We start from the raw sequence: 9096 nt of genomic DNA, 5'->3' as shown, positions 1-9096 counted from the left end.
GTGATTTTAACATACCTAACAGGTTACGCATCGCAGCCGACAATCGCGGTTACGCCGCGTTGCGCTGTTTATAGAGCGCGCCACCAGGATGCAGGCCATCAAAAGTTATATTTCCCATCAACGTGTACTAAAAAACTGTTTTTCAAATCAATAAAGATAGTATTATACAAGTCTACAAGAACAATATAAAACAAGAATTTGATGTATTTTTTTGTCCTAAAAACGATGGTGTAGTCATAATACTGCTGTTACGCATAAAAGATTGTCAAAGAGAACGGCTACATCTCAAAACCCCGCCAGACAGAACTCCGCCCGACAAAAAACCGAAAATCATTTACGCCAACATTGAAAATATGTGTATACCGGCGGGGTTTTGTCGTGCTACCATGAGAACTCGAAATCGGTGATAATGCAAGATCAAGGACTTTAGTCGTTTTAATTTTAAATATCCCGGATTTTTCCAAAATATATTGTATTGCATGTAGATAGCTGCTGATATAGTTAGATAATAGATACAGTAGTATTGCATACTATAATATATTATCATTTAATGCCTACTGGTTCTGTACTGTATCGATATTTTAAATTTTTTGTAAAAATAATTATATTATTTTAAATTCTAGTCATTCCTTTGATTGACGTTTAATTATACAGTTCTACGTCGAAATGAATTTGAGCATTTAAGAAATTTGTGTTTACAGATTAGTAAAATATGTCTGAGTACCAGAGATAAAAAAATGTATATATTAAAATGACTTGATGCCCAAATTGATCATTACCCGGCTCAAGTCCTATTCGGCTATTTATAGTATTTCTGCTGGGTGAGAAGAAACTTTAAACTGCTCTGTAATCTTTGCCGGACTACGGGTTAGAAGATCTTACTATGGCGGTAAATTACAAACAGTATTTTATTTTATTATAATATAATATATAATCAAATGAACAATTATTATGGTTTTTTATTACAAAATTATGATTGGTGTTTACATTCTTATATTATTATAGAAGGTTTAAAATTACTTATAATGTACTTAAAACTTTTTTTTATATAAATTAAATTATTAATTTATATTAAAAAAAGTAATTATAATTAATGATAATTCTCATTTAATTATCATATTAAATGGTGGTTTTTTTAATAAAAAAAGATTATTTTTAATGTTTCACATTAGTTATTGTATTATTTGTGTAATTGATATTCTTTTAGCTTTAGTTGTATCGTTTTTTTTATTGTTTGTAATAACCTATTATTTTTTCTTTTTAGTCTCTACTAGGCGTTCAACTAATTATTACAATGATTGCCGTTAATTTTATCCATCGCCTTAGTCCTATTTTCTCATTTGCTAAATGGTCGTTATGTTCTACGGGGTAAGTGATTATCTACTAATAGAAAAGATTTTGTAATCAAGTTTTATTTACCTAATATGTATAATATCTACAGACTTGTGCGATACTTGTATCCGACTGATAAAGAGCTTAGGCAACTACTGGGCTTGAAAAAAAAAGATTCTAAACTGAAAAAAAACGACAATATTGATATGTTTCAAATACCAAAAAATTTAGACATTCAAGTAATTAGTGATATTTAAATACTATAAGTAGTCATTATATTAATCATATTTGTATTACTTTAGTTACAAAACCAGCCAATTCAAGAACATGAAATATATCAGCTTCGTTACTTTATGGAGTACCAGTGGCTAGTGAATTTCTCTCTTTATGCAGTTTTAGTTTATATTAGCACTGAAGTTTATTCTTATTATTCTTCAATAGTCAATGAAATAAATTTAAGTATGCTATGGTGTGCAATAGTTATTGTTTTTGCTTTGTATCCTTTTATCAATTAACCAAATTACTTTTATTAAGAATTTATTTTAAAGTCATAATCTATATTATGCTTTATGTTAAGTATTATTCATTTCAGACAAAACATTTTCTTAATTTATTATTAATTTAGCAAAATTTTAATGTCTTTGACATTGGAATACTTTCGAGGAGGTTTTGAATCATCAGGTGAACGATCGACTGTAATTGTAGCTGCTTTTGTTTATCTAGTCGTTGTTATGATTATTTTAATCATAGATGAATCCAAACTAGATGTTCGTTTGGATACTGCTTACAAAAGTTTTAATGAAAGTTCAATAGAATTTTTAAGTAATCACGGATTGTCTTCGCAGTAAGTTGTTAACATTTTATTCAACGTTATTACATTACACATTAATCTATTTAATTTTAACTTTTAATACTCTTTAGGGGTCCAGCATCAAAGTTAATTATTAAATTTTGTTTAGCGGTTTGGAGTGCAATTACAGGAGCTATGTTTGTTTTTCCCGGAATACGCACAGCTAAAATGCATTTGGACTGCCTCAAGTAAATTTAAAAATGTTTTCAATCAAAATATCCTTCTTTTATATTTTATTTTATTTTAGATACTACGAATGGAACGGTTTTTATGGAAAATATATCACTGGCCATTTCATTAAATGTCTAATGAACATAAGTCTAATCAGTCATTTTTTACTAGTCTTACTATGGGTAAAACCAATAGCGGTCGATTTGTTAACAGCAAAAAATCTATCTGGAATGAATAAACCACTGTAAGTGTATAAATGTCAATTTTTTCATGATAACTACTATGACTAAGATATATATATATATATATGTACATACTTTTTTTATTACCAAGAATGTCACTAGAACAATTTGAGAGTTTGCGATGTTGGATAGTTGTGTTTGTAATAATTCAACGATTATGTCTTATGCCGATATACATGCAAGCCTATCTAAATATGGCCTATGAACGTCTTGAGCGACAAAAAAAAGAAGTTGGCCGAATTACTAACAAAGAATTGCAAAAACAAGTAATTTTTAATTAACTTAGAAAATATTTTTTACAACTAGAAATTAATAATTATGTTACATTTAAGGTGTCTGTGATATTTTACTACACGTGTGTTGTAGTACTTCAATACATCATACCCCTCGTTATGATATTGTTCTTCGTATTCTTTTACAAAACATTAGGTATTGTTTGTAAAATAAAGTAATACATTTTTATGGATATGTATTAACTCTTATGTATTATAGGTGAATTCAGTTGGGTACAACCGTTTGCAAATTTACCATTAAAGACAATGAACGACACACAAAACATACCATTCAAAGAAAACGAGCAATATTTTTCTATTCACTCATTAAAACAAGTAATAATATTTGTTTAAGTAGTAAAGTAGATTTCTTAATACATTTTTATTATTAAATAGATACTGACTGTGGATGTGTACCGTGGAATTTTTGGATTTGCCACTTGGTGGATATGTTTTGCCTGGTTTTTGTCATTATCAGTGGGCGTTTTTTATCAGTCGTATTTATGTGCCACTTAAGCATTAGTCAGTCTACATGTATGTGTGTTTTATTGTTTTTAATTCATAGATTAAAATATGATTTGTATATTTTGTTTTGACTACAATCTGTGTAATTTTTCCTTTGTGACCACAAACATAAAATGTTTTTATTTGTGCATACATTTTTTCTATAGTCATGTATTTATAACTCTAACTTGTTTACATGCTGGTCACATTAAAATGTATGCATTTGTCTAGTGACTCCAAAGTCTTAAAAATTTGGTCGGGCAATTCCAAAACTTAGTGGCCTCAGCATGAACTATTATAGATATAATGTACAATTTTTGGAAAAGTGGTCGGACCAAAGGCCCCACCCCAGTATGGAATTCAGTGTCACTGGTAATCCTATTCTTAAAAAAATTTTAAAATTACCTTCCACTGAAGCAAACAGTAATGATGTGCTAATAGCTCTTTTATAAGAAATCTTCATAATTATCATTTAAAATCCAACATGTATCTTTTTAATTTTCTATAATACATTTATTTTATTATCTAATTACACATAATTGCATTTATTTAAAAAAATATCTATTTTATTAATATGAAATAATTGTAAATCACTTTTTTCAGTCTCCAGATTTTTTTAATAAAATTACAAATTAGATAAAACATATTTTTAGTATAAAATATGGAATAACAATTCATAGTTTAAATAATGATTAAATTCCTTATTTGTTTAATACAATTTAAAGTTTTTTACTTGATTATCGATAGATGTAGTAATAGCTGGACCAATTGCAAGAACAGTAATGTTTCCATTTTCTATAAATTCAGCTGTTTGAATGCCTACTTGTTTGCACTGTTCTGTGATATATTCAATAGTTTTTATATCTGGTGCTCGTAAAACAACCCTTGCACATTTACTTGGCAGTCTGCACAGTTTGCCTTTATTATATGCAGTAACTGATACTGCTGCACACTAAAACAATAATTAGTTTGACAAATTGAATAATATTAATGTCACCAATTTTAGGAGGAAAGAGGAAATGTATTGAACGTCAAAAATTATGTATTATGAAAAAAAAACAATTCAAAATAGGTAATTTTTAGAGAAGGTCCTATTTACTAACTGCTGAACTGTATATTTGGTTGCCTATATCCAGGGGCATATGTAGTATTTATAATTAAAAAAATTAAAGTAAACGTAGCAATATATTGTTAAAATAAATGTTAACATTTTAAACAATTTTTATGTTTCATTAATCCTTAATCCCTTAACATTTGTTTTTAAAAACCTTTATTAGAGTTCACTAGAACACAAAAGACTTTTTACATTAAAAAAAAAAAAAAACTAGTACAGATTCAAGAGTATATTTCAAATTCTCTAGTTATTTCGTCAAGTTGACTACATTTAGCTGGGCCTATAGCCATAACTGTTTTTGATTTGGGAGCTACTTGTGTACGCCCTGCATCAACTACTATATACACGTTAAAATTTTCGGCGGCTGCCAAATCACTAATCTTCAACATGGTTTCTTCATCTGCTATTTTGAATACATCCACTTGTCTACCACTCAATTCCCAATTTGCTATAACTCCTGGGATCAACTTAAGACCCGCTTCATAACTATGTACCATTGCATGTGAACACTACGCAATAAAAATAAATTAAAATGGCAATTATAATCCATTCATTACGTTACATGTAAAAGTAATGGACGAGAGAGCCTCAAATAAACAACTGGTTATACCTTGACCTTATTAGTATATTATACTTATAAGTATAATATACAAGCTATGTCTATAGACATAGCTAAATGTATTTAAAATTATTTAGATCCCATTACAAGTGAATTGGATTGATGGCCAAAGAAATGTTTTAATTTTTGGTTAATTTTACGGATTTGATGGACCCAAGCTAGTGGCTACACACCTGTCATTATAACTCCTATACACGCACCAAGAAAACTATAATGGGTCTTTGATTAAAAATAGTTTATAGTTTAATTTATGATTAATTAACGATACTAAAAGAGATAATTTAGCGTTGTCAAAAAATTAAAATATGTATAAAGGCCACCTCGGTTCACTATAATTATACATTTTAATTAGTATCTATTTAGCGAATGAATCCTGTGGAGAACAGCATATTAAACTATGCACGGTAATAGGGAATTTACCGCTGGTTTGGGAAGTTGGTCTTAGCTACCTTAAAATAAGAATAACTTAATAAAATATGACTAAATCTATTCAGTCGTTGATAAAGCTTTAAAATTTAAAGGTGGCTTTATAGTTCTTAGTACTAGATGAAATATTACCTGCGCAGCGACTTTTCCTTTCCCCATTTTTAAATCATGTCGAACTAATAATGCCATTTTATACTCGTCTTTCGTAGATGATACTGGTTCAGGTTTAGAATTTGATTTAACCTCGTCTTTTATAATCCTATTATTCCGTATTAGACTATAAATATAATTTGGAACTTTATTCAAGACTACACCTGTTATTACACCAATAATTAATCCTTTGAAAAACGTATCTAAAGCATATTCCTGTAAGAATACCATTATAGAAATACAAAGGTATACAAATAACAGTTTATTATATTAATGTAGGTATTGTAATACAACACAATAAATTTTAAAATGGCCAAGTTCAAGTAGAAACACAAAATAAAGAAATTAATTTTGGTTAAAAGTTCAATTTAAAAAGCTTATCCTATTTAAATTACCATTGCTGTAACGATGTGATAACTGATAACAACAGTTTTTGCGTTATCAGTATTGTAATCGGTTCATGATATCAAAAATAAATTATTGATTTATTTATAACCTCAAATTGTTTCAAATATCATGGAAAAGTATTTATAATTATTATGTTTTGTAGCTGTTATCCCGTTATTAACAATAATATTGAAATGGAACTATACTGATTTTTTAGTGTTTGATAGTCAGAATTGATAGCAATTTAGCATAGCCGACAGTTGAATGTATTGGTTGTCTAAAAGTGTTTGTGAAATTTACTTAAAGCTTTGTACTTATTTATTTTTATTTAGCTAATTGTCTGTCAATTGAAATTTAATATTTTGTAAATATAACCTAATAAAATATACACGATATTGTCATTATGCCAAAGGAGGAAGTGACAATCACTTTATCTGCCCCAACAACTCCTGCACCAGTACAAGGGTTGTTCAGAAAACGAAGCAGTCGGCCAGTGCACATCAAATCATGGTCCATCATGTTAGAAAAAAATGGGTTCGTTCGATGCCATCTCCAGCATTGTCGGTATATTGCATATTGTATTGATGACATGAGGGAACACTTCAAGACATGTCGTGGTGAGGTAGCTGGTAACTTTGTATGTCCTACTTGTGGCGGCCAGACCACTTCTCAGGAAGCGCTTGATTATCATAAGCACAATAATCATAAAGATTCTGACGTTATGTCTATTATCATCAAGCCTACATTGACTGACCAACAGATAGCTTCTTGGACTACAGACATCAAAACTCGGGGATATACTCAATGTTTTATGCCGGAATGTCATTTTATTAGTTACAAATTGCCCGAGTTAGAACAGCATTACGAAAAATGTCTAGGTGAGGACCCAGATACGTCATCAAAGTTTTATTGTCGTCACTGCAAAGGTTACACATCTTCACAACAAGCACTTCAGTACCACCAGAACAATCACCACAAAGATTTATTGTTTCCAATTAAACAGGTAAATTGTTGTAACTGTAGTAATCAAATTGATATAAATTAATTTGCCTAGAACTGTAGCCTCGATGAGAATGTTTTTTAAAAATATTATGTTGCCTGCAAGTATTCTTGCAGGTATATTAATATTTTATGATAATAAATAAATATATTTCCAAATATACCAGTAAACATTTTCTACTAAACTAATTTATTAAAATTAAAATTGTATTAATTTCGTACCAATTTTTAGAACTTCAGCATAAAGTCCTATAAAGCTCAACATAATATTTTTTTAAAACAATTTTTTTTTTTTAATTATTATTTCTTACTAAAATTGTATTGTTTATATTAGGAGAAAGAAGATGATCTAGATGATGATAATAAAATCCAGTCATATCCCATGGGTCAATATGGCCATTCAACGTCGAGTGCCATAAATGCAGACAGCAAAGTTGTCACTTACTCGCAATGGAAAATTCAAGAAGACCTAGCTGATAACGATTCTATTTGCTCTGAAGTGAACGTAAATAATCCGACTGACCATCAGGTCAAAACATGGATTCACGGATTAAAAAATGGCTTTGTTCATTGTAATCATAATTCATGCAAATATATGGCATTTGATTTGGATGATATGAATGAACATTTTGCTACCTGTTACGAACCATATTTGGACGATTTTGAATGTTCTATATGTGGAGGTAGAACGACATCTTCAAATAAACTAAAAACGCATCTCTTGCACCACCACGAAGAGGGATATAAGCATTTAACAGAGGAAGAATGTGGTTTTAAACTCGTGGAAACAGAAGATGGACTAGAATTACAGTCTGAAAACAATGAAAATGTAAAACGTAAAATCGAAGACACTGATGATGAAGATTATGAATTGAAACATTCCTTTAAACGAAAGTCTTATGATATTCCTTACAATCATTTAACAAAATGGCGTGAAGAATTGTTGCGTAATAAGTTTATCAGGTAAACACAGTTCTATTGGTTTTCTTCTATTATTGCATTGCTGTTTTATTGAAATCTAAAAAAAAAAATTTGTTTTATTAGGTGCACAGCATCGGATTGTAGTTATTTGGCTTTAGATATGCTCGAAATGAAACAACATTCAGATGAACACGTCGACAGTGTTTATTGGTCATTCAAAGATCGAGATTTAGAAGACAGAGTAGCTAATTATTGTGACATGTGTCACGGTCATTTTAAAACTCCTAAGCATTTAGATGGCCATAAGCTCATATCTCATAATAGCAGTGATACATCTAAAATTGACAGCTTATTAGTTGATATTAACGAAGAAAATATTGAAGACAATGAAGAGATAGAAGAAATTTTTTAATCTACTGAGAAATTTATATTTGGATTGGTATTTGCACAGTGTGACAATTAATATTGTAGATTTCAGTTAATTACCATTATTTTATATCATTTAAATGACAGATGCTGGTTTTTAAGTATAAATTAAACTTAAAATTGTTTTTTTTTTAATTTTACAGTTTTCATATTCAGAAATGAATTTATTTTATCTTTGTTTTATTTTTATATATAATATATAAATATTAAATAAAATAATATGTTTTAAAAGAATTAATTGTCAGCCTAAATACAACATAGTTAAATAATTTTGTAAAAACTTAAAATTATTCTTTACGTGTTTTTATGTATATATATATACTGAATATGTCATTTTTGTATAATTTTAAATGATAGGAGGGAAACAGATGTACAGTTGGCATTTCTGCTTTCAGACGAATCCCCGGCTGTCAAACTCGTATTTTTTTATTAAATTTCTGAAAATTTCATCTTCGACTGGTGGAAGAGGTCTAGCCAGCAGAGTTACCAGCTGCATATTTGTTTGGCCCCCTCGACTGTAATAATTGTAAACATTGAACAACTATTTTTTAACATTTATACATAGTTTTTTTTCTAAAGAAAGAATTTCCTGTAATGATTTTTAAACAGATAACATCATTTAATGATCTTTATATTGATCATATAATTACTATTGCCTGAACTGATAAGTAGCTACTAAAGCT

General features: G+C 29.0%; 3 protein-coding genes across 4 annotated transcripts; 2 read left to right on the top strand and 1 right to left on the bottom strand.

Moving 5' to 3' along the window:
- The first annotated feature begins 534 nt into the window (after positions 1-534).
- On the top strand, positions 535-3455 carry LOC126840330 (transmembrane protein 161B). The gene is made up of 11 exons (XM_050575990.1): positions 535-889; positions 1265-1368; positions 1442-1571; positions 1635-1828; positions 1958-2176; positions 2254-2370; positions 2430-2597; positions 2687-2861; positions 2928-3024; positions 3088-3203; positions 3264-3455. The coding sequence occupies exons 1-11, from the start codon at positions 884-886 to the stop codon at positions 3381-3383; spliced, it is 1446 nt and encodes a 481-aa protein (XP_050431947.1). The 5' UTR covers positions 535-883; the 3' UTR covers positions 3384-3455.
- A 513-nt stretch (positions 3456-3968) lies between these two features.
- Positions 3969-6076, bottom strand: LOC126840332 (peptidyl-tRNA hydrolase 2, mitochondrial-like). 2 transcript variants are annotated; one of them, XM_050575993.1, is made up of 2 exons: positions 5663-6076; positions 3969-4323 (listed from the first exon to the last, which is right to left on the bottom strand). In XM_050575993.1, the coding sequence occupies exons 1-2, from the start codon at positions 5909-5911 to the stop codon at positions 4081-4083; spliced, it is 492 nt and encodes a 163-aa protein (XP_050431950.1). In that variant the 5' UTR covers positions 5912-6076; the 3' UTR covers positions 3969-4080. The 2 variants fall into 2 exon arrangements, with proteins under 2 accessions (XP_050431950.1, XP_050431949.1); XM_050575992.1 differs by lacking the exon at positions 3969-4323 and adding an exon at positions 4331-4994 and having other exon boundaries at positions 5663-6074.
- A 203-nt stretch (positions 6077-6279) lies between these two features.
- On the top strand, positions 6280-8527 carry LOC126840286 (uncharacterized). The gene is made up of 3 exons (XM_050575926.1): positions 6280-7070; positions 7401-8029; positions 8111-8527. The coding sequence occupies exons 1-3, from the start codon at positions 6471-6473 to the stop codon at positions 8397-8399; spliced, it is 1518 nt and encodes a 505-aa protein (XP_050431883.1). The 5' UTR covers positions 6280-6470; the 3' UTR covers positions 8400-8527.
- The last annotated feature ends 569 nt before the right edge of the window (positions 8528-9096 follow it).

Source organism: Adelges cooleyi, unplaced genomic scaffold, assembly GCF_023614345.1.
Source record: "Adelges cooleyi isolate 19-005CV unplaced genomic scaffold, UGA_ACOO_1.1 ACOO_flye_CR_arks_rails_tigmint_CR_PRNA_376, whole genome shotgun sequence".
Taxonomy (NCBI): Eukaryota; Metazoa; Arthropoda; class Insecta; order Hemiptera; family Adelgidae; genus Adelges; species Adelges cooleyi.
The sequence above is the reverse complement of the archived record's forward strand: the minus strand, read 5'-3'. Positions and strand labels throughout refer to the sequence as shown.

Excerpts from the sequence above, each read along its gene's own strand:
- LOC126840330 (XM_050575990.1), top strand. Across the intron at positions 2,598-2,686 it reads TCTGGAATGAATAAACCACT|AATGTCACTAGAACAATTTG; the intron begins GTAAGTGTATAA and ends TTTATTACCAAG. Across the intron at positions 3,025-3,087 it reads ATTCTTTTACAAAACATTAG|GTGAATTCAGTTGGGTACAA; the intron begins GTATTGTTTGTA and ends TATGTATTATAG.
- LOC126840332 (XM_050575992.1), bottom strand. The coding sequence starts at position 5,911 with ATGGTATTCTTACAGGAATATGCTTTAGATACGTTTTTCAAAGGATTA. Across the intron at positions 4,995-5,662 it reads AAGGAAAAGTCGCTGCGCAG|TGTTCACATGCAATGGTACA; the intron begins GTAATATTTCAT and ends TTTATTGCGTAG.
- LOC126840286 (XM_050575926.1), top strand. The coding sequence starts at position 6,471 with ATGCCAAAGGAGGAAGTGACAATCACTTTATCTGCCCCAACAACTCCT. Across the intron at positions 7,071-7,400 it reads TATTGTTTCCAATTAAACAG|GAGAAAGAAGATGATCTAGA; the intron begins GTAAATTGTTGT and ends TGTTTATATTAG. Across the intron at positions 8,030-8,110 it reads TTGCGTAATAAGTTTATCAG|GTGCACAGCATCGGATTGTA; the intron begins GTAAACACAGTT and ends TTGTTTTATTAG.